The 25,011-nt window shown below is 35.9% G+C and overlaps 1 protein-coding gene across 1 annotated transcript in view; it reads right to left on the minus strand.

Moving 5' to 3' along the window:
- The window catches only part of LOC150100826 (peripheral plasma membrane protein CASK-like), a 710,225-nt gene that overhangs the window by 309,541 nt on the left and 375,673 nt on the right, over positions 1-25,011 (minus strand). The window contains exon 12 of the mRNA XM_090401913.1: positions 6,956-7,042. Within this exon, the coding sequence (XP_090258039.1) occupies positions 6,956-7,042 (87 nt within the window). The remainder of the gene's footprint in view (positions 1-6,955; positions 7,043-25,011) is intronic.

Raw genomic sequence — 25,011 nt, forward strand, 5'->3', positions numbered from 1 at the left:
AATGTGTGCCAATGAAGTAAAAAGTAAAAACCTCTCCATGTTATGAATATCTCAAGACCAAAACTCTAGCTGCTCACTCTGCCTATACTGCGGCTCAACAGTTGTTATAGACTCATCACAAAGTCCAAATCAGACTTTGAAAGGGCCAAAGACTGCAAGCTCACCTTGTGTCCAAATGGCTACATCTTATTCTGGTCTCTTGCCAAGGCCATTGGGTGCAACTTCTGCACATCCAGGTTTTCACCACTCTCTCACTTCCAGATGGCACTGTAGTTACCTCTCTTAAAGACAAGGCTGACATACTGGCATCACTCTTCTCTTCCAATTCCTGCACTGATGACCTGGGCAAAGTTCCCTCTATGCTACCAAGAACGGCTCCCTCCATGTCACCCATAGTCTTCTGTCAAAAAAAATCCAAAGAATCCTTAATAACCTGAACACAAACAGGCATCTGTTCCTGATAGTATCCCACCTATTGTGTTAAAAATTTTTTCCCCAGAACTAATACCTATTCTTATTTCAATAACGAAATACCATGATTTGGCATATTGAAAATAATTATAACATCGGAGGAAAACTCACGTAAAAAACTTTATTAGCATAGAATTTTTACCTAAGTATCATAATTCTGTGATCTTGTACCGATGATGCCTATGATACTTAGGTGAAAATTCTATGCTAATAAAGTTTTTTACATGAGTTTTTTTTCTCTGGTGTTATAATTCTTTTAAACACCTGTCCTGTATTGCCTCTTCAATGTATCCTATTCAACTAACATCTACCTTACAACATGGAAATAATGTGCTTTCAAACTTATGGAGAAGGTCATCAACAATCAACTTGTGGACCACCTAGAGACTTACCAACTAACCGCTGACCAGCATTATGGATTTTACCACTCATGATCAACAGCTGATCTCACTTTCACTACTCACCGCTGAACTCAAGCCATTGAAAAATTTGAAGAAATTCACGTTTGACCTCAATATTTCAAAAGCATTTGATCAGGTTTGGCACATGGGGCCTGCTTAACAAAATGCAATCCTGTGGTCTGCCTTTTACTCAGCAACCGAATTGCCAACTTTCTTAGTGGTCACTCAATACGTGTCATAGTGGATGGTTTCCTCTCATTAGATTTCCCCATCAATGCAGGAGTACCCCAGGGTTCTGTTCTTTCACCTATAGACTATATAAATGACCTTCTCTCACAGACTTCCAATTCTGTCCATATCTTTGCTGATGACAGTACACTCCATTCCTTCTTTTCATTTGACAAACGTTGTAGTGCTAAAGTATTAGAATCCTCAAGATCCACTATGACCAGTGATGTGAACTCTGATCTCCTAGCTATAATCCAATGGGACAAAGGACAACCTTGTAGACTTCAATGCCACCAAACTCAGAACTGCCTGATCTCTCACAAGAAAGGGATCACATCCCTGCCCCCCCCCCCTTACCTTCAATAATACTGAGATATCCAAACAAGATCAGATTTCTCTTCTTGGAACCTGCACCTCCTATCATTCCTGGTACAACCACATTTCAACTATAGCTTTTGCAGCTGCTAAAAAACTTGGTGTATTTTTTCACACAAGACACTGCTTCACACCTTAACAGCTGTTAACTCTATACAAATCCAAAATATGCCCAACCATGGTATATTGTTCCCATATTTGGGGTGGTGCACCAAAATCCTCTCCAAGATTGCTCGAGTCTATATAGAAGAGGGCAATCCGGCTAATTAACAATCCCTCTCCTCCATATATCCACCTCAACCTCTCTCTCTCTCTCACACACACACGCACGCACGCACATGCACACGCACAGAGACATTAGGTTTCTGCCTTGTGTCTCTTCTTCAGATACTTCCATGGACAGTGCTCTGCTGAATTAGCCACTATTATATCCTCCACTCTCTTCCAAAATCATTAGAACAAGAGCCACTGCTAACCAACATTCCTTTTTACAGTCCATGTTGAAATTTGCCAAACCAACTTCACTGCCTCCTTTTTCATTTTATCTACTTCTGTTCTTTGGAACAGTCTCCCACACTCTCCCTTCGTCAAATATTATAACCTTCAGCTGTTCAAGCAGAATGTGAACAGATTCCTTCTTTCTTCTATTCCTCTTGTCCACACATGACACTAATGTGCTATAGGTCTTGTGGCCTTTCATGTGTGAATCTGATATATAAAAAATAATAAATAAATAAAAATACAGAGAGAAACCAGTCTCTGTGCCATGACATGGCCTTGAATGCCCCCCCCCCCCCCACACCACTACTTGGACTTCCTCTCCAGACACGACCTGACTCATTACTGACAGGTTCGGTCCCATGCACAAACTGGTGGATGGCCTGCAACACCATTATTTTAACTGACATACCCTCCAAATCAAAGAGGTTATGGGTCTCTAAATATGTTTGTCATGACCTTGAAGGGTATCACTCACATTGCATGAAGAAGAGTTGGGGGGGGGGGGGGACAGAAACCAGCATCCCTGCTCTGGAGACTACACATGGAATTTGCTGCTTCAGACCTCCAGAAAACCGGGCAACGGTATTTCACCGGGAAATGAATAACATCTACGATCTAGTGTCTAGTTGGCATTTCCTCTAACTAGAGAAGTATTGCTTTGTAGAGGAAATACTCACTGGGTTCACCAGACCCTTTTGTAGAAACAGGCCACATCACGAGAAAGCGGGAGTTGACTTTATAGGGAGAACTGTATATTGTGCACCCCCTGCCAAATAGTGGCTACTTGTATATAAAGACTGTTGACTTCATGTCAACAGTCTTGACTTCATGTCAGTTGCCTTAATATCCCATAATGCAAAACACACCAGAGACATGTTTATTTTTATGCATTATAAGAAGGGTCACTACATGGACTGGTTTTGTCCTTTATTGAGGTCTCATCAGCAGGACTAGATCACAGAAGATACCAAAGTTGAATTAATATACAAGCAGTAAAAAGTTAAACTTTTTACAATTATATCTGATCCAGAGTATTTTAATAATAAGGTGATACCTTTTTACTACTTGTATGTGGAAAATATATGACTTCTGCATATATTTTCATCAGCAGTAGTAGACCCAGGAAGATACAATGTTGAAGAAACCTCAGTAAATATTGAAACTAGTCTGGAAAGTGATCCTTCCCATAATGTATAGCGATATCCCTGTCCAAAAGGAAGTGTGCTTCACATTATAGGATGCTAAGGCAAATGATGTGGTCATAGCCTAGTGATGAAGATACTTCTTGTGCAAACTTTGTTTTCTTTCCTTCAGTGTTACAAGGATCAGTATTCATTGTACACAAATTATGGACTCTACAACCAAGTTATAAATAATTATTTTAATTTTCCGACGTTTCAATCTTCATATTAAGGTCATCATCTGGAGTATACACATATATATGTACAGAGACAAGCTAATTACATTTCAAACATTTCACAGTATGCTGAAGAGAAGACAATGCATTGATCAGCAGTTATTTACTGGCATGAAATCTAGTGAAATAAAATAAATAGCTACATCAAAGCTATATTCTATTTAAGACAATATCAGAGAAACATTCTTTCATATAGATAGTTTTGTTACAGTAAAAATGATGTCCTAATTTAACATGACAATTGTTATATTAGATTTAAGATCCTGGATTACCTACGATCCATATCTTCTGTCTATACCTTCGACTATCAGCCAGAGTGATCTGTTTTGTTTGTGAATCTTTGGTAGACTGTAAATTCTCGGGACGAGTGTAGTTTCTAGATGCACTGTCTTCCTTCACTGTTTACCAGAAGCCAACACATACTAGCCAATATATACACTAGTGGCATCGCGTGCCAATTTTGGTTGGGTGTGCTGTTGTGTGGGTTATGCAACCGCACTACAAATTTCACGTCAATTTGACCGCATGCATGAGCGTCTGCAGAAAATTTTCCGGGGGGGGCAGAGCTTGGAGACAAATAATTACATCAATAAATTTTTATAATTATTGATGTAATTAAATAATTACATCAATAAACATCTTTTAGCATTTTTTAATGTAATTATTTGTCGATGTAAATTATAAATACATTATTTTCATTTTACACTGATTTTAATGATCTTTAATTTCTTGGGAAAAAAAGGTATTCGGAAATAATACAGTTTTTAGCACAATTTCATATATAAAAAAATTGATCGGCATATTTTATTAAAAATCAACTAATTAATCCCAAAATCCTAAATCAAATTATTTCAGTTTAAAAGCAAAAAAAATCATAAAACTAACAAGTAAAATAATATTAAATTATATACACTTACCTTTTAAAAATGTATTTTTCTGTTTAAATTTGTTTCACTATAAATTTACAATTCACACTTCACTCAGTGATTGACTAGACACAGAGGACAAACAAACACTATTCGCTGTTCACAACAGTTCATTTTTTTCACAAATCAGAAAAAGATGAACCAAAAACAGGAACACCTGCTTTATTGCTGCCATAAAACACGTGTTCTATGTGGCTACCCAGCCGTGGGCAGAAACAAGCCAACCCATAATAAAATTTTAAGACAGAAAAAGCATCCCATGGTAAAGGGTGTAAGGTTACATATCTCAATCACTTTTACGATTATAATTTATGGAATTTTTTACTTGATCCATCCCAGGGGGGGGGGTTCCACGTTGTCCCCCCCCTCTGTGGATGCACATGCCTGTATGATTGCATTTTTATCAATGTATGAAAGTTTTGAGAGTGCATAGCGCATCAGCGCTCATCTTAATTGGTCCAATGCAATTAATTGAAGGATAACTTTGAATACTTCTGTGGTGGGGGAACAATCGGTTTGTTTTAGGATTTATTATAAAACAACAATGAAGGAGAATGCTATATTTGGTTGGTATATTTGAAATACTCAAAGATGAAAATATGTGAACCATCATTTATAAGACGTGAGAATAGGAAATGAAAGGAAAGAATAAGTGTGAGTAGAAATACTTTCATTAATGCTACACAAATTATTAATAATTAACATTTGTGATATGTGTGTGTGTGTCCTATACGTTGCTGGGTAGAGCAAATAGCATGAGCCTATAAAGTCTAGATATGAATAAGTGAATTTATGATGGCATAATTAAAAAAAAAAACTTACGAGAAAACAGAGAGTATGGCAGGAATAAATATAGTTTGATGGAGCAGCCATTCATTTCATAAAATTTGTTGCCCATGTTATGTGTATTTCTCTGGTTTGTGTATATTTCACTCTGTTTTCCAAGAATTTTCTTTTGTTTACTGAGACTCAACAAGTACATAACATCTGAGCATTATCGGAATTATCCACACTTTCGGAAATACTACATTCCTAGTTTTTTTAATTTATTTTTTAAAATTTTTTATTTACAGTATCAGTGGTTCGTCTGTCTTATCAATCTCACATCTGCTGGTATATTTTTGTTGATCAACATCTTATAATATCAGACAAAATAAACAGAATACTACAGAAATACAACCTTCAAGCCACGTTTAAACCTCCTGCAAAATTAAAAAACTTACTCAACTTATCCAAGGACCCACTCCCTCTACTGGTCCACCCTGGAGTATTCCGCATTCATTGTACCTGTAATTTTCCCCATATAGGGGAAACAGGACACCCAATTCCTATCAGAAAAAAGGAACATAAACAACACATTAAATATAATAACTATGGTCAAGCTGGTCTTTCTGATCATGCCCTGAACACTTTACATAGAATTAACTGGAAAAGCACCTGTTGTTTACATCATACCAAAGCATGGTATGAACATAAATTTAAGGAGGCCTGTGAGATTCTTATCAACCACCCTAATCTTAACAATAATGATTGTCTAAAAATCCCAAGAATATGGAAGGCACATATTCTACCCACTTAACCTTTCTCCCTAAGAGTTAATTATAAATAGGACCATAAATGATCCAGGATCTGAAATCTAATGTTATAATTGTCATGTTAAATTAGGACATCATTTTTACTGTAACAAAACTATGAAAGATCTGATGTGTCTTAAATAAAATATAGCTTTGATATAGTTATTTTATTTCATTTCATTATTTATTGTAATTTTATTTTATTTTTACTAGAGGTCAGGCCAGTAAAATAACTGTTCATCAATTCATTGCCTCTTCAGCATACTGTGTGAAATGTAATTTAGTTTGTCTCTGTATACATATATGTGTATACTCCAGATGAAGACCTTCATATGAAGGTTGAAACATCGGAAAATTAAAATAATTATTCATAACACAGTTGTAGAGCCCATAATTTGTGTAAAATGAATGCAAACTTTGTTTGCTTACACTTGAAAGGATGAAACAAGTATCTAATTTTCCTATCACATATAATTTACAATCTATAATTATAATAAAATCAACCAAAGCTTTCTGAAGAACCTGATATTGTTCTGCCACTTTTTTTAAAAATCAAACCAGAAAAATGCAAAAAATGCTTGCTATTATATAAGAAAAAGTTTGATAATTACTATCGCTGATTATGATAATAAATAAAATAACTTAATATTACTGTTTCAGCCAGTTATAATTTTAATAAACAAAACAAGAAAAAGACAGTGCATGTGCAATTTACTGACAAAAAAGAAAATAGCAAGTGGTAGATGGTGTTATGCATATATGATGCTGGATAACATTCTGTGTGAATGAGCGAGTAGTGTGAACAGTAGATTGTGCAGAATGGACTGCTCTCTTGTGATTCACCCTTAGAATCTTGACTCCATCATTGGAGATATCACATAATAATAATAATAATAATAATAATAATATCAGTTATTATTTCCCCATTTTACATCATATTCCCCAAATGAATGTCTAAGAAAAATAAAAGTACACCAAAAGCATGAGTTGCCCATTCTTACCATTTATTACAATAAGGATAGTTAAGTTTCAGTGAAATTGTTTATAAAAGAAAGTACTCACTCTAACATGAGGCTTACAGAGAATTATCCTCAATGTTTCAGCATCTCTTGTTAAAGATAATGGACTTTCTTGAAGATATTCCAAAACCTGGAAAATCAAAATACATTACTAAGATTATTATTTTCCAATAGAGAATTAGGACAGTAAATCAATTCTTTTGCTGATTTTTATCTATCCTAATTGTAATGCTAGATTTTAACACTTGTGCAAATGAAAACTTTTAGATGATAACAGTACAAATTTAAACTAAGAGTTAGGTATATATTATATTTTAATATCAAATCAAAAGAATAGAATGCAGAATGAATTCATATTATACAATGAACATACATGCACACACAAACAACATGTAGAAAGAGAGAGAGAGAGTTTCCATAAATTAAGGGAAAAATAAAATAAAAAGAAAAGAAAACTAGAAATAATTCAGGGTGGGGAGAGAACATATCAAAGTCAGGTATTATGTAAAAAGTAACAATGAGTATAGTTATCATATACAAATGAGTGATGCTGTCAGGGGTGTGAGCAACAGCATAAAAGTGAACATTTTGGAGTGATTTTTCATTTCATGTGTGAAGTTAGAACAAGATATTTTATGATAGCAAAATTCTTGGATATGGCTGCAAGGCATCATTTAACTAATGAATTCAAGTGGCAAGCCATTGTGAGACTAGAAGCTAGCTAAACATGTGGAGGTAGCCAGACACTTTTCAGGAATACATTGTGCTTCATGCAGAAGTGATTAAAAAAAAAAAGTTCCAAAATTCACCACCAAGGGATGCTATAATCACTAAATGCATGGAATTTGCATATCGTGCAACTCACCAGGTGCAAGGAGGGTTTAAAATGAACATGGGATTCCACAGGATCACCGTGGAATACCATCCACAGTGATGACACTAAACCTGCCCTAAGGTGCTTTGCTCATAAAGCTATACTACCTAAACAATTGCAATGTTGTTGCTGTATCCAATGAATTTCATTGTCTGAACAAATGTCATATAGAGGTCCACTATCTCTATGTGCTCTGCAACAAATGATTAGTCACTTTGAAGAAACAAAATTGTTGGGAAATAGACCTGGCAGAAGTCACAAACCATTCAGTTCACAATAACAAGTGAATGAAGTTGCTACTGCTGATGTGGAGCAGGCCATGAATAACAACGTTGGTTCCTGTAGTGCAACTGCTGTATCAAAACCCATGGATGTGTCTTACATAACTGTGGAAAATTCTATGAAAAATTCTGCATTTGTATCCATTCAAGATAACCCTGACTCAGGAATTGCACTCACAGGACTTTGAAAGTTGATTGACATCTGCTTTCAAATACCTTGCTCGAGTGGAGATGGATGCTGTGTGGTCATGGATGATTTTGTGGGGGAGATGAGGCTCACTTTCACCTGAACAGAGCATTTACAGCTTCAGTTGAACTGTAAATGCTCTTCATTTACAGTTGAAGTTAGTCTGTAAGAGAGAGATCATTATGAGCTAATATGATCTCCTCTCCTTTATCACTGGAAAATTCTCTTTAAGGAAATTCGCCAGCTGGGTCCTGTGACCTGTTCAGTTACTGCTAGGAAGTATTGCAATAGGATAACAAGTTTATTGTGACACAGCTACAGCAGTGCCTGTGCATGGATTCAGTTATTTTTATAAAGGATGGGACCCCTCCACATACTGGTTGATCTGTACAAGAAGTTCTTCAAGAATATTTCATGGCATTTCATGGAAGCTAGAGTAATCAGCTGTGCATTTGCCTCTGCACGAGTACTGCACTCATCCGATCTGATCCCCCTGCGACTTCTAGCTATGGGGATTAAAAGACAGGATTTACTGGGATCATCCTGATAACTTATGAGCACTGAAAGACAGCATAACAAAGCATATGCATAACATCAGTCCCGACCAGCTGTGTTCTGCTGATGAAAACACTGTGCAAAGGATGCAGTTTGTGGCATACTGGAAAGGGCAGCACACTGAACAGTACAGTCCAAGAATGCATCATGGAAGTGAATAAAAATGTGTTATTTATACTTGTGTCACTTTTCACCTTACACATACAGAAAAATATCTATATCTACATTCGGTACATCACAGAGTGTCTCTTGGTGGCGAGTTTTGGAACTACTTTTTTTTTTTTTTAAATTCTGATATCATTTCTGCATGATGCACAATGTATTTCCACAAAGTTTCACAGCATTTGGATCACTCAGTGACCTTAACCAGGGATATTTTAATTTGATTACTATGTATATAAACAGTGACACTGATACTCTTCCTAACAGTATAGCATCCTCAAAATACTTACTCACCAAGCCAGGGCTATTTGTTCAAATGACACAGTCCTTGAAACTGAGCTCAAAGACCTTTACAACATCTTTTTAGACAATGGTTACAGCTCATAAAATAAATAAAATATTACATGCACCCCCATCCCTTCTACACCCAACAAACAGGATCACAGCAAAACCATTCCCACTCCGTATGTTATGGGTACATAAGAACAACTAGCCAAAGTTCTTGGAAATATGATCTTCATGCCACTTTCAAACCTTTCATTGAGATAGCTACCTTCATATGTTCTTCTGAAAATCGAACATCCTCCTGAACATCCTGGAATGTTCCTTGTATAAAATTCCTTGTGCCTGAGGTTTAGCCTATTCTAGACAGACTGGTAGATCACTGTACATCTTGAAGAACACAAAAATTACATCTGAGATATTCTGTATGGCAAGTTTGGATTGGCAGACTATGCTTTGGATACTCCTTCACATAGGATCATATGGAGAAAAATGTATATTACATAGAAGTCGATACAGGTCGAGAGGCTATTCTTAGAATCAGCATCAGATATGAAGCACTCTCCCAATCTTAACAAGTATGGCTGCATTAATTTACCAAAGATCTGGGAGACTATCATTTTAAGACCTAATCCCCAGAATTCTCTAAATTAACATTGCAATTATCTGACCCACAGAGGGTGGCATGTAAGGACATTGGGTATCCGTTATAATTTACATTGTTTCTACGGTTGCTTAGTTCAGTGCTGTGTGCTGTCACAGTTATCATTGTGCTCAGGTGATGCTGAATAGAAATCTAGTGAAATATTAGTGAGTTTAATAAATGAATATTTTCTTCTTGGTGTTGCTTATGCTGCTAATCATTATTAAGAATGTTAATTTCCTTCCTAATATATCATTTTTAATATGATCTTATAACTGAAGCCATCTTCAATTGTTGAATTTTTCTTAAAAACCATCATATTTGTGATCTCAAGTCTTTGATGAACTCTTATTTCAAACAGCTCTCAGATCCATAAGTGAAAACTGGTTTGAACACTATCTTGTATACAGTTAGTTTTGTTTTCTTACTAATTTCTCCTTATTTTAATAAATTTATCAAGGTGACTCTCTTTTATACCAACATTGCTTATTCTATTATTAATTTTCATATATAATTTGCCATCATCACTAAAAATTGTGCCTCATTAACTAAAGGTTTTATTTGTTCTACAGGATTCCCCCATTCAAGATGCAGCAGATATTTTGAGTGTTCCTGTTTCCACAGTTTTTTTTTTGTGCTTTTATAGCTGAGTTTCATATCGAATTTATCACAACAGTTATTCAGTTTAGTTAAAGAATCCTGTAGACTTGTGTTGGATTTATGAGATCATAACATTGCATACAGTAATGAGCTGTGATTAGCATCTCCGATTTTGATATTATTATTATTATTATCTGGGACCTCCAGGGAGTCAAGGACTCATCGAGGAAGGCGATCAATCACCCCAACCAAACTGTCATACCTTCCCTTAAATTCATTCACACTAGATGCACTCACTACTCCTAAGAGCAAATTATTCCACTCACTCACTGCTCTCTGGGAAAAAAATCGAGCTCTTATCTCTTTCTTGACTGCAAACAAACTTAACTTCCATAGATGCTCCCGTGTTCTCTCCCCACTTTCCATATAACGAAAAATTTCATCAGTTGATATCCTGACACCCATTCAAAAGTTTATAGACCTCTATCATATCTCCCCTTTTCTACTGCAATCCACATATACTTGCAATCTGTCCTCATAATCTAAATCCTGTAATCCGGATATAATCTTTGTATCTTTTCTTTGCACATTTTCCACAGCTTCTTTATCCCCTTGGAACCCGGGAGACCAAATCTGCACACAGTAATCCAGGTGTGGTCTTATCAAAGCCTTATAAAGAGCCAAAATTACTTCCTTATCCTTACATGTCAAGGTTCGTTTCAACATAGCAATTATCCTCTGAGTTGTATTTGCAACTTTTGCTATGTGACCTTTGAACTTTAAATTCTTATCCACCAATATACCAAGATCCCTTGTCTCTTCAGTTTCTTGTAGCATAACCTTTCTGATATATATGCCGCTGGAACTCTAATCACACCAAAATGCATAACTTTACACTTACTAACTTAAACTGACAGCCATTTTCATTTCCCAGATTTCCAGTCTATTCAAATCATTTTGTAATTGCTGAATATCAGTAGCATCGCTGATTGCCCTGCCTATCTTCGCAACATCTTCAAACAATTGCACATCTGATGATGGACTCTGCTTGATGTCATTAATGTATAGATTGAACAATAATGGCCCAAGGACTGAACCCTGAGGTACACCACTGGTCACCTTAAATCTTGCAGATTGACACCCACTGTATACCACTTTTTGATATCTGTATGTCAACCATCCCCTGATCCAAGTCAATAGATTATATTCCAATCCCATATTCTCCAGTTTACACAACAGCTTGTCGTGTGGTATCCTATCAAATGCCTTGGAAAAATCCAACATTATCGTAATGTATCCATTCCCTTTATCGTAACATTGTTATAAAATATGAGCAAATCGCTAAAACATGACCTTCCTTTAGTAAACCCATGCTGTACCCTCCAGAGTATAGAATGCTTTTCTATCCATTTCTGTATGCGAGTTCTTACCAACTTCTCTAAAATCTTCACTACCACACCAGAGATACTAATAGGTCAGTAGTTAGACACATCAATTTTTTTCACCACCCCTTGTGTAATGGAACAATCATACATTCCTTCCATTCCTGTGGTATCATTCCTGAGCTGAGACTCAAGTTATACAAATGTGTGAAAGGCCTAGCCAATTCAACTGAACATTCCTTTAGCAGACGGGCTGATATTCCATCTGTCCCTATTGGCAAATTCCTATCCAGCTTATGCAAGAGCTCTTCAACCTCATTTTCATGAACCTCTAACTCTTCATCCAATGTAGCGGTAGCACTGTGCACCATGCTACATACACCTGTCTGATATATCTTAGCAAAGTGAGCACTCATTAACTGAACAATCTCCTTAGCTTCTGACACTCGTGTACCATCTGCATTCAATAAAGTTATTCTTCCACATTCATTCTTTCTTTTGCTTGCAACATAATGATAAAATTCTTTTGGATTGATTTTAGCTTGCATGGCCAATTTCTTTTCATACTCCATTTTAGCTTTTCTCACACTCGTTACTTTTCTGGCCTGAGCTTTATATATTTCATAACTCTCACTCTTATTCTCGTGATATTCTTTCCACATCATCTTCTTCTTGTGGATCTCTTGCTTAATAAGGCTGCACATCCGTTTCACTTCCAACCTATTTATTCTTTGAACACTAGGGATACATTGTGATACTGCCTCATCCAAGCACTTTTTCAAAGATTCCCATGCATTGCTAACATTTTTTCCATTCAGTAACTGATACCATGGGACCAAAGATAGTATTCTTCTAAGTTGATCATCATTTCCTGCTTTGTAGTTCAGCGTGTAATCTGTTTTAATCGGAGCTTCAATACAAGTAGATACTTCCCAAGAAAGAACTGCATGATCACTGTCACCAACTGGTGGTAAAATAGCCATATTCTTGACAGAGATCCCTTCTGACGCTATGAGCAAATCCAACACTCTTTGACCTCGAGTTCCTTCTTTCACATGCTGCTTGAGAAAGTTATCCCGCAACAATTCAATAAATTCCTGTTCTTTCTTATCATGAGATTTCTCTTCTACCCAATCAATGTTTGGAAAATTAAAGTCACCCATAATGATCAATCACTTGGTACCCATAAGGCTAAATTGGCGATGCATTTCTTCATCCCCTACAACTGAGTCGCCAGGTCTGTAGCAATACTCCACCATATATTTCATTCTGTTAACCTCCACTTCACACCAGATAGATTCAAACTTATCGCTACATGGGACATTGTTACCATCATTGTTCACTCCTCCTCTCCTATCTCTTCTGTCATTCCTAAAAATAGTATATCGGTTACACTCGATCCCACTTACCATATCTGATTCTGATAGCCTGGTTTCACTAATGCCAACAATCTTAGGCCACATCGTATTCAATAATGTAACAAACTCAACCCCTTTGTTTCTAATGCTCCTGGCATTTGTGTATAGACATAACAAATTATGATCTAGCCTATTCTTATAATTAGATATGCAATCTATTTGGTCTTGTTCTAGAATTTTCACTTTTCCCTCTCCAGACATACTTAAAAGGTCCGAACCCAAAGCATATTTTTCCACTCCTTCACCACATACATAACCATGTTCAAAGGTATTCATATCTTTGAACATGGAACTATGGTATACATTTGTATACCATAGCTGAACTTTCACACACATTTTTCCTATTCCTCCCTTGATGATCAAGTTTCCCTGACTCTCTGCATTGGGTCTCATACCAAGAAGTAATTTCTCCAGGTTTCTGATGCCAAATGAATTCAAGTGCATCATTCTTATACAAATCTTTTCTGCCATCAAACACACCCCACACATCTAAAAACTCACATCCATATCTTCTACACAGCCTGCACGTGAAATCATTTGCTATCATTGCTCTGCTTCTTAACTCAGAACTATCATATTTAGGTAGTAATCCTACAATTTTTACTCTCTCAGATTTCTTTATTGCTTCTTCCAACATATCTTTCATATCTTCTCTCATACTATGTTTGTCACCACTTAAATTATTAGTACCCACCAACACTACCATTTCTTTTACATTTCTTTTTTGGTTTTCAATTACATTTGTCATATTTTTAATTTTCGCTTCCGAGAAACTAGAAGTGATGACTCCCTCAGCAAGCACAAATTTTAAAATTGAGTCACCATACCATATTACCTCTTTTTTCTTAGATATTAACTGACCCTGCTGTTATTAATATTTTGGTTTCCATGTTCATATTTTCCTGCCTGTTCTTGTTCTTATCTTGTTGAAGTTTAGACAAACGTTTTTCCACCTTTTCCAATTCCCTGGTCGATTTCCTAATAATTTCTTTTAACCGAGCTATTTCTAATGTCAACGTATCCTCAGATAAATTATTATTATCATCACTGCAGCAGTGCTTTTGTTCAGGACAAACGCTCTCCTCATTAGCAACAGCTTTAGCTTTATACGATGAGTTTTTGGCACCATTTTTAAGAGTAGTAAAAACTAATAATATTTCTGAAATTATGTTATAAAATGCTTTAGAACAATAACTACACTAAAAAATTACAATAATATACTAAAAATACACAATTAAATCTAAGAAAACACTTAATAAATCAACAAAAATCACAAATCTTTCAGCTCTCTGACAGTACGTCTTTTCACCTGCTAGCCTCGACACCAATCCAAGGATTATGGTTAGAATATTGTACTTGATACCACTTTCTTTCATGACATGATCAGTGTAGATGATTAATAGCAGTAGAGATAATGCAGTGTATACCCTTGGCTCACACCTCATTTTATACCAAAGCACATCTTCCTATATTGCTCAATAAGATGTCCCAAACATACTATATAATTGCTATGTATGAAAAGTTCTTCTTTGCACATTTTCCTATGAATCTTATAGATCTATAAAACATAAGCAGAGATTGTTGTTATATTCCCATGATTTCTTAACTACTTATCTTAAAGTCAATTGCATTTTTTTTTTTTTAATGAAATCAGTATTTTAAAAAAATATTTGGATTTCTTATATATGAAATCATAAGTGTCATTTATGAGGTGCAGGTGAGGATTGAGATAGTAGTTTACTGACATTTTTCTTGAAGAGTTGTAGATTGAAGTTGTCTGGGAATACTTCACGACACTAAAGGAATTATGGTGGCCAGTTGTTAAATGGAGCAGTGACCATCAAAATACCTGTAGAATAGACACAGTGCTAAAACACTGCACCTGTGATATAGAGGTTGAAGTTAGTCTGTAAGAGAGGGATCATTATGAGCTGATATGATTTCCTCTGCACAGCATCAAGAATTTTTTGGGAGGTTTTAGGTGTATCACCATAAACATGTGACTGATTTTCATTTGTGGCATGCTTCGGCATAGGCTCGGTATGAAGCAAGGGTTCTTGATGTCAGCCACATGTGGCAAGCTGAACCTTTTTCTTCAACTGCTTTGTTACAATTTCTGTTGAACCAGTAGAAAAGTGGACAAGGATTATGGGTAGAATGGGGGAATTAAATCCTTCATGCCAGGAAGGATAATTTCTGACTCACTCAGATGCAGGAGTCAGTCCATGAAAATGGAAAGAAGTGTAGAAATTCTGTAGATCATCCCACATGTCGTGTCCTCTGGAACCTTTCTAGTGCCAGAGGACACAACATTGATAGTGGTTGGATGAAGGACATTCTGTGAGAGGGGAGATGTGCATGAGATTGTGATCTGAGGGGAGGTGACCTCTAGAGTGTACATGAAAGGAGAACTGGTTAAAAAGAGATCAAGGGTATTTGGGAGAGTGAAGAGGGTTATCAGGAATTCAGGTAAGATGTACAATTTGCCTTAGGTCATTTCTATAGCAAAGATGCTGCATCTTGTCCAAGTCATTGTGCCAGAAAAGAGAATCAGTTGAAATTGTAGATGTTAAGGTCACATAGGAAGATGACATCACCATCTGGATAGATTACAAATGGTCTAGCTTTATGGAGAGGAAGGTGAAAAGTTCTCGGTGGTTATCAGAGTTTAGAGATCAGTAAATGTGATGCCCCATGTTACTAAATAAAGCAAGGAAATATTGAGAGAGAGAGAGGAGAGATCAAAAACAATGTCAGATCTCAGAGAGACAGAAGTGCCACCCTTATGGTCAAAGGGATCATGAAGTGTGTAATTTGTGCATTGAAGATGGATGTAACTGCAATTTGGATTTCTGTCAAAAGTAAGATGTATAGTCTGGAATAACGAAAGTGAACATCATTTCTGTTGATGTTAATGCTACAAATGTAAAGTGGATGTGAAAGTGAGATTTTATTGTAGAGATTCTGGCATGATTTGTAGATTGTGATTTATCTTTTTTTTTTTGACTGGTTTTTGAGGGAGACTCATTTTTGTAGCAGTGTCATTGTCACTGTTTATATGGTTCATGTGAGAGATGGTGGATGGATAGAGTAGGGGATGTGGAGTGAGTGGAGTTATCTTGAATACAACATCCATACAGAGTGTGACCAGTCTCCTTATTATAATCTGTCTGCAACAGTGCCTCTCCAAACCACTACTAAGATTCTCTCTCTCTAGGCATAACCAGCAGAAAGTATGTGGCCATGGGATTAAGTGACAGTTGACTGGGAAGCCTCCTAAAATGTTACTGATAGGTTCAGGCTGGTGCACAATGTAGTGGCCAGCCTATAGCATCATCATTTTTATTCATGTACCTTTGAAATGGAAGTTTTGAGTCTCTAGGTATGTCTGGCATGCCTTTGAAGGATATCACTCAAATGCACTGAGAAATGGGGGAGAGAGAGACAGAAATTGGAACCCTCTTAGTCTGAAGACCAAACATGATGTTCACTAATTCAGAATTCCAATAAGCTGGGTGGTAGTATTTCACCAGGTGAAGTAGGTCGTCTACTACCTAATGGGGTGGGGGGAAGATTCAGATGGCATTTCCTCCAACTACAAAGGCATCCTTTTGTAGTGAGAATACTTGTACTGGAACATTCAGAAGTGAAATTACTTACTTACTTATTTCTCTTCACTACACTGGGAGCATAAGGCCTCAACCACAGATCGTCATCTGATTTTCTTTTGTGATTCACTCTTTGTGTCCAAATCTTTCCAATCTTTCTGAGGTCTTCTATTATTATTATTATTACCCAAGACCCCATGAGTCAAAGACTCATCTTCTATTCCTCTCTTTGTGGATTTCACTCTAAAGCTTGTTTGACTGTCTTTTTCAGGTTTTGTTAGTACATGCTCTATCCATCTCCATTTTCTCTGATTGATATACATTATTGGTTTTTGTTTAGTTTTTTTGCCATAACTCTTTATTGGATATCTTTTTTGGCCATTTCATTTGTAGAATTCTTCTTAACATTTATTTAGAAAGCTTTACACTTTTTTCCCAAAATACTATTGTTGTTGTTGTCCATGTTTCTGATGCATAAAATAGAAATTATTTGATATTTGTATTAAATAATCCAATTTTGTTTTTTAAGCCTATTTGCTTTGATCTCCATATTTTCATTAACATGTTAATAATTATCTGTGCTCTCTGTATCTTAGATTTTATATCTTCCTCTATTCCTACCTGTTTATTTATTATTGATCCTAGGTAATTAAAGTTCTCCACTGTTCTAAAATTCGAACCATCCAGTACTATGTCTTCTTTTTGATTTTTATTTATTTTCATTTTATTTATTCTTAATCCAGCAGTCAAGGCTTCTTCAATGAGTTTTATTGTTTTTGTTTTCATATGTTGTTGTTGTATATATATGTCAGTAAACATATATTATCTGCAAAATCCAGACTGTGTAGCTGTTCTATTAAATTCCACTGTATTCCTTTTGTGTTTTTCATGGAATTTCTCATAATCCTGTCTATAACAATAAGAAATATTGTTGGGCAGAGAATGCAGCCATGTCTGACTCCTGTTTTAATTTTCAACTTTTCTGAAAGTTTTGAACTGTGTATGATTTGTTTTTTATATTTTTCATAATTTTCTTTAACTACGTTGATAATTTTACATGGTATACAAGCACTAAAAGAATGTAAAATGTACACAATGTGACAATAATTTCCATATTGCTTCTCTGTAATTGCTGTCAAAAGCTTTTTTGAAATAAACAAATTTGACATAAAGATTTGATTGCCATTCTATTTACTGTTCTGTTATAAGTCTGTTGCTATTTGATCTATACATGACCTGTTGGCTCTAAATCCTGCTTGTGTTTTCTCTTAGCTATTGGTCCATTTCTTTTTTTTTTACTCTTTCTAAAATTATTTTTCTTAGTATTTTACTAGGTGTGTTTAATGATGACATTCCTCTCTGATTATTGCAATCAGTTAAATCTTTTTTCGTATGTTGATCTGTAATCCAATATTCCATTCATCTGGCCACTCTTGCTGCATCCATATTTGGTTAAGAAATGGATACAGTATATTCACTGTTAAATCTATACCTGCTTGTAATAGTTCATTTGATATACTGTCTATAGGACAGTTTGTGTGTCATCAGTAGTTGTTAAGATCTTAGAGAAATTAGTGAGGGACTGTATACAGCATTGGTGAGATGAGGGTAATGTTATCTGTGAGAGTCAACATGGATTTCTGAAGGGGCGCTCTTGATTTATCAATATGCTAGCCTTTTATAATAAAATTACAAGAGCAGTAGATGAGGGAAAGGCTTATATATACTGCCATTTTCTTGGACTTAGCGAAGGCATTTGACAGAGTGCCATATTATAAACTGATATTTAAGTTGCAGCACATGGGTCTGGATATCAGGTTGATCAACTGGATTCAGGGTTGGCTGTCCGATAGGTATCAGAGAGTTGTGTATAGTGGGGCAGTTTCAAGGAGGCAGAGGGTTACTAGTGGGGGTCCCACAGGGCTCAGTACTGGGAGCTATATTGTGTAACTTTTATATCACTGACATTGTCAGTGGATTAAAGGGGAATATTCAGTTGTTTGCAGATGATGCAAAGCTAGGAAAAGTTAGTAGTAATAGCGCAGATGTGGTACCCCTGCAAGAGGATTTGAATAAGCTAGACAGATGGGCAAAATGAATGGGTGTGTCGGTTTAATGCCGCAAAATATAAGGTTTTGAGGTTTGGGACACATCGATGAGACACTGCATACTCTATGGAAGGAGCTATACTGGAGGAAGTAGGGGAGACAAGAGATCTAGGGGTCGATGATTGATAGAAACCTGAAATTTAGAGGATATATTGCAAAGGTGGTGAAGGTAACACAGAGGATTGCTGCAATAATGAGAAGGACACTGACCTGCAGAGATAAAAGAGTTATCATTCTGTTGTATGAGACTCCGATCAGACCACACTTAGGCTATTATTCTCAGATTTGGTCAGCAGGATTTGAAGGGACTAAATTAACTGTGGAAAGGGTACAAAGGCAGATAACAAAGATGGTTTCTGTACAATGTTAGTTATAAGGATCGACTGAGGGAATGTGGACTGCAGAGTTTGGTGGATAGAAAAAGGAGAGGTGATATGATTGAGACTTTTAAACTGTTGAGAGGTGGTTACAGGGTTGACAGTGGGAAGTTCTTTCGCTTGGTTGAACAGCAGGAAGGAATGATGACAAGGAGTTATCCCTGGAAGTTAAGAAAGGAAACTGTGAGCAAGAGGGTGAGAAGTGGTTTCTTTGCATGGAGGGTGGTTGAACCATGGAATGCATTGCCTGATAGAGTGTGAGAGCGAGAATGGTCAAGGAGTTTAAGGAGTGGTATGATAGATTTTGTGTTTCCTGGGAGAGACCTCCTGCGATGCGTCTTGATAGACTTTGTGTTTCTTAGGAAGGACATCCCGCGATGAGTCTTTTGACTCTATTGAGGCCCTGAATAATAATAATAATAACATACCAGCAACTTTTCAATTTTTAAATTCTTTTAGTACTTTTTGTATTTCACTTTTTTTAATTTCTTCAGTGTCTATTTTTAATATTACTGTTTGGTATTTAAATTTCTTTTTCCGGTTTTTCTCTATTCATTATCTCCTTGAAGTATTCTGCTCTTTCTTTCTGTTTTCATTTTATTATTGTTTATTTCCTTGTTTATCATTAAAATATCTCCTCTACTTCTCTTGCCTCATTATTCTCATATAATGTTTAATATCACTTCTATTAGCTACAATTTATGCCTTATTTATTAGGTTTTCAATAAATTCTCTCTCTCGTTATCTTTTCTTACATTTTTCATAATCTCTTTATGTATTTCTTCATATTTCTCTTGTAAGCTGATGTCATTCTTATCTCGTATTATTTTTTCTTTAATTTTGAGTTTTGTGTGTGATGATATCCATTCTCTTTGTCTTTTCTTTTATGCAAATCCTAATATATTTTTTGCAGCTTCATGGTATATGTTTTTAATACCTGTCCATACTTCTTCAATGCTTCTGAATTCTTCCTGTTCATTCTGTTTGAACTGAGAAAGAACTCCATATCTATTTTTAATCTCTACTATATATATTTTTTAGTTTCCATATTTTTTAGTATGTTTATGTTATACATTCTATTTATGCCTAATTCATTAATCTTATTTTAATTTCCTCTATTATTAAAAAAAAAGTTTTTTTTTTCTTTCATGCTTACAGGTGATCAGAATACATTATCAAAAATTATGGAGACAACTACCGTGTTAGAGCAAAACTTTAGTTTAATACAAACCAAAACGAACACTCGACATTTCGACGTTCATATCAAGGTCATCATCTGGAGCATACACATTATACAAAGAAACAAGCTGCACTACAATCTACATAGTTCGCTAAATTTACTGACCAACCGTTACAACAATTATTGGGCTGATCTCTGGTGTGTGTGTGTGGGGGGGGGGAACCTTTACTACATCAAAGCTAGAGTCCTATTATTATTATCTATTAGGTTACAAAATTAAATTCGGCTGGAGAGCAACATATATATATATATATATATATATATATATATAACTATGTGATTATACAAATAAATTTCAACCAATTGGTATGGGATAGTTTCCAATAAAAGCTGAAAATTGCTTAAAGTCATAAAGTATGCTGGAAATTTAGTAGGATGAATATGTGTCATCCAAATTCTTCGAATTTTTTATGCCATCATTATTCTTGAGACTAGAGTGGTTAATCAGAATTTCACAGGCTTCTTTAAATTTTCTTTCATACCAAGTTTTTGTATAATGTAAAGATCAGGTACTTTTTCAACCAATTTGGTGTAGGGCGTTGAGTGCATGATCTGAGAGGTCTGCTTCACCAAAATTGTTATATTTAATGTGTCTTCTGTGTTTTTTTTTTATGTATAGGGATTGTACGTCCAGTTTCATCAATATAAGGTAAGTTACAGGTGCAGTAGATGCAATAAACTCCAGGATGTGCCATTGGGAGGAGAGGATCCTTAGAGGAGTTGAATATGTTTTTTTAAATTTTATAGGTGGTTTAAAAGTGGCATTAAGATTAAAATGGTGTAGGATTCTATTGATTTTTTCTGATAACCCTTTAATGCACAGGATGGCTATGGTTTTACTGTAATCTATATTCTTTATCTGAAAGCACACTCCAACTCAACATCACCAGAGTAAAAGATCGGTACTATCAACATAAGAAGCCTGAATGGCAAAGAAATGGAGCTAGCTAAGGAATTAGATAAGTACCAGATCGACATAATAGGGATGACTGAAACAAAAAATACAAAAACTGGTGAGATCTTTCTGAGCAATAAATACAAAATGTTATATTCAGGAAATGACAATCAAGGAAAAGAAGGAGTAGCCATAGTATTGAACACAAAATACGAGACTAATCTTCTTGAATGGCAGGCAGTCTCAAGTAGAGTGATGTGGGCAAATATCAGAATGGGGAATTGGACAATGAGACTTATTTGTGCCTATGGTCCCACAGAAGGTTCTACTAAAGTAGAAGTGGAGACATTTTTTGATGCTTTAGAAAAAGCAACTGACACAAGGAAATAAATAGCAGACTAGGAAATGATTGTCAGACACACAAAATATTTTGTATTTTTGATATTAATGATAATGGAAAATTTGGAGAAAAGAGCAAAGCCAATAATAATGGCAAATACCTGTTGGATTTCTGCTCAGGACATGGACTGGTTATTACTAACACCATGTTCTAACATAAAAATGTGCACAAATTGACATGGAGAGAAGGGGCAAGGAATAAGTAAAGTCTCATTGACTATGTTATTGTTGATCGTGATGTTTTATTTGTGCCTATGGTCCCACAGAAGGTTCTACTAAGGTAGAAGTGGAGACATTTTTTGATGCTTTAGAAAAAGCAACTGACACAAGGAAAAAAGTTGGTCCATGTTTGGGGATCTAAATAGCAGAGTAGGAAATGATTGTCAGACATACAAAATATTTTGTATTTTTGATATTAATGATAATGGAAAATTTGGAGAAAAGAGCAAAGCCAATAATAATGGCAAATACCTGTTGGATTTCTGCTCAGGACATGGACTGGTTATTACTAACACCATGTTCTAACATAAAAATGTGCACAAATTCACATGGAGAGAAGGGGCAAGGAATAAGTAAAGTCTCATTGACTATGTTATTGTTGATAGTGATGTTTTCTCCCTGGTGCAGGACACCATGGAGAAAACATCACTAGAGTGTACAGAGGATTTGAAATTGGAAACTATCACTATTTAGTCTTGAGCAGGATAAAATTGAATTTCGTATTGAAAAGAATAACATTTAAGAAGGTTTTAAATTGAATAAAAGTTGAGCAGCTCTAAGATGTGAACTGTAGAGGACTGAAATGCACAAAGATTATTGAAGAAAAAATGAAAGAGTTTCACAACAGGAACCAAACCTTGTGGATTCAGTGGCAAGCCTTGAAGAAAACCCTAATTGATTCGGCCAGAGGGATGTGGTGAGGTTGTCTGCAAGGTTAGAAAAATCAGAACTCCATGGTGGACACAGGAAGTTAAAGAGGCAGTGAAAGAAAAGAAGAAAGCATATCAAAAGTTCCTGGCAAATAAATCAGCTTTTTCTCTTAGAGAATACAGAGACAAATGTAAGAAAGCAAAACAATGTGTAAAACTAGCTAAACAAAAGTCATGGGAGGACTTTGGCAAGAACATAGAAAATAAATATCAAGAAGATGGTAAGATATCCTGGAGGCTGTTGAAGAAGCTTAGAAATGGAGGAAAGAGTGCTGTCAAAGGGGTTAGAGATGATAAAGGTGACATGAAAACAGGAGAAAAAGATATCCTAGAAGTATGGAGTAATTACGTCAAAAAACTGCTAAATGAAACAAGCAGTGATGACAGCACAGTGGTAAAAAACACTGACCAGGCATGCAGTCAGGAATACTTATCCATATTTGAAGTAGAAAAAGCCATCAAAGGCTTGAAATGTGGAAAGGCAGCAGGAGTAGATGATATTCGACCAGAAATGCTGAAGTGTGGTGGTATAAAAGTCTTACAGTGGCTGCACTGCATAGTTCAGAAAGCCAAGACAGAGGGACGAATTCCCGATGATTGGAGTAGAGCTCTAATAGTACCCATATATAAAAAGGGAAATAAAACTGAATTGTGAGAATTACAGAGGTATTTCCCTACTGAGTGTTCCTGGCAAGATCTATGCAAGCATACTTGAGAAACAGTTGAGAAGAATTGTGGAAGAAAAGCTTGGTGAAGAACAAGCTGGATTCAGGCCAAGTAGAAGCTGTCAGGATCAGATCTTCACTTGACGACAAATAGTTGAGAAAGCATGGAAATATAACAAAGATCAGTATTTAAGTTTTGTTGATCTGGAAATGGCATATGACAAGGTGCCAAGAGAGAAGCTATTCAACATGCTAGTTATATGGTGTCAATGGGGCATTATATCAAGCAATACTTAGTCTATATTTGAATTGAAAGTTGGCAGTTAGAATTGAAGGAAGTATAGGAAGATGGTTTAATGTTAAATCTGATGTGAGACAAGGATGTACATTATCCCTTCTGTTATTCATTATCTATATGGATCACATTATGAAGGAAAGTGGTATTAAACATGATATCAGAATTGGAGATGTCAATGTCAGCTCTTTGCTTTATGCGGACGATGTTATACTTCTAAATAAATCCGCTACAAGTTTGCAAGATTCCCTGACTAAATTGAATAACTGTTGTAATAGATATGGTATGAAGGTTAGCATTAAAAAGACAAAGACAATAAAAATAGGTAGAATTGTTGAAAATGTCAACTGTTTTGTGAACGGGGAACCTGTGGAACAAGTAAAACATTTCAGCTACTTAGGCACAATTTTTACTGAAGATGATAAATTAAATATGGAAATAGACAACAGAATCAACAAAGCTGGTATGGTAGGAAGTAATTGAATAAATTCATATGGAATAAGAGAGAAATTAGTCGGAACACTAAATTAGCTGTATACAAGACAGTGTTTAAACCAGTTTTAACTTATGGATCTGAGAGCTGGGTCAGAAGTAAAACACTTGACCAAAGACTAGAGACCACAGATATGAGAGTCCTCAGAAAGATTAGAAGCATGAACAGATGGCATCAATGACAATATCATATTAAAAACGAGGATATTAGAAAAGAAAAAGAAAAGAAAAGGGGACAGCATGGCGCTGTAAAGGGTAGATCATGCCTGAGTAACTTGCTCAAGTTTTATAACAACGACGACTGAACTGGAAAAAGGAAATGGGTTTACAGTGATACTGCTCGACCTGGTAAAGGCGTTTGACAGGATACCACATGGAATTCTAATCCGTAAACTACAACATATGGGAATGGATATAGGGTTGGTGAGATGGATAGGTGGCTGGTTGATGGAGAGATATCAAAGAGTGGTTTATTCAGGAGTGGAGTCCAAAAGACGGCCTGTGACTAGTGGGGTGCCGCAGGGTTCTGTTCTTGGACCACTGCTGTTTAATCTGTTCATTAACGATATAAAGAAGGATCTAAGTGGAACAGTTCATTTGTTCGCTGATGATGCAAAGTTGGGGAGGGCGATGGTGAATACAGATGTCAAAGTCTTGCAGGATGACTTAGATAGATTGGAGTTCTGGGCTAAGGAGAATGGATGTCA

Source organism: Typopeltis vanoorti, chromosome 12 (genome assembly GCF_054136105.1).
Source record: "Typopeltis vanoorti isolate ZY-2024b chromosome 12, IOZ_Tvanoo_1.0, whole genome shotgun sequence".
Lineage (NCBI taxonomy): Eukaryota > Metazoa > Arthropoda > Arachnida > Uropygi > Thelyphonidae > Typopeltis > Typopeltis vanoorti.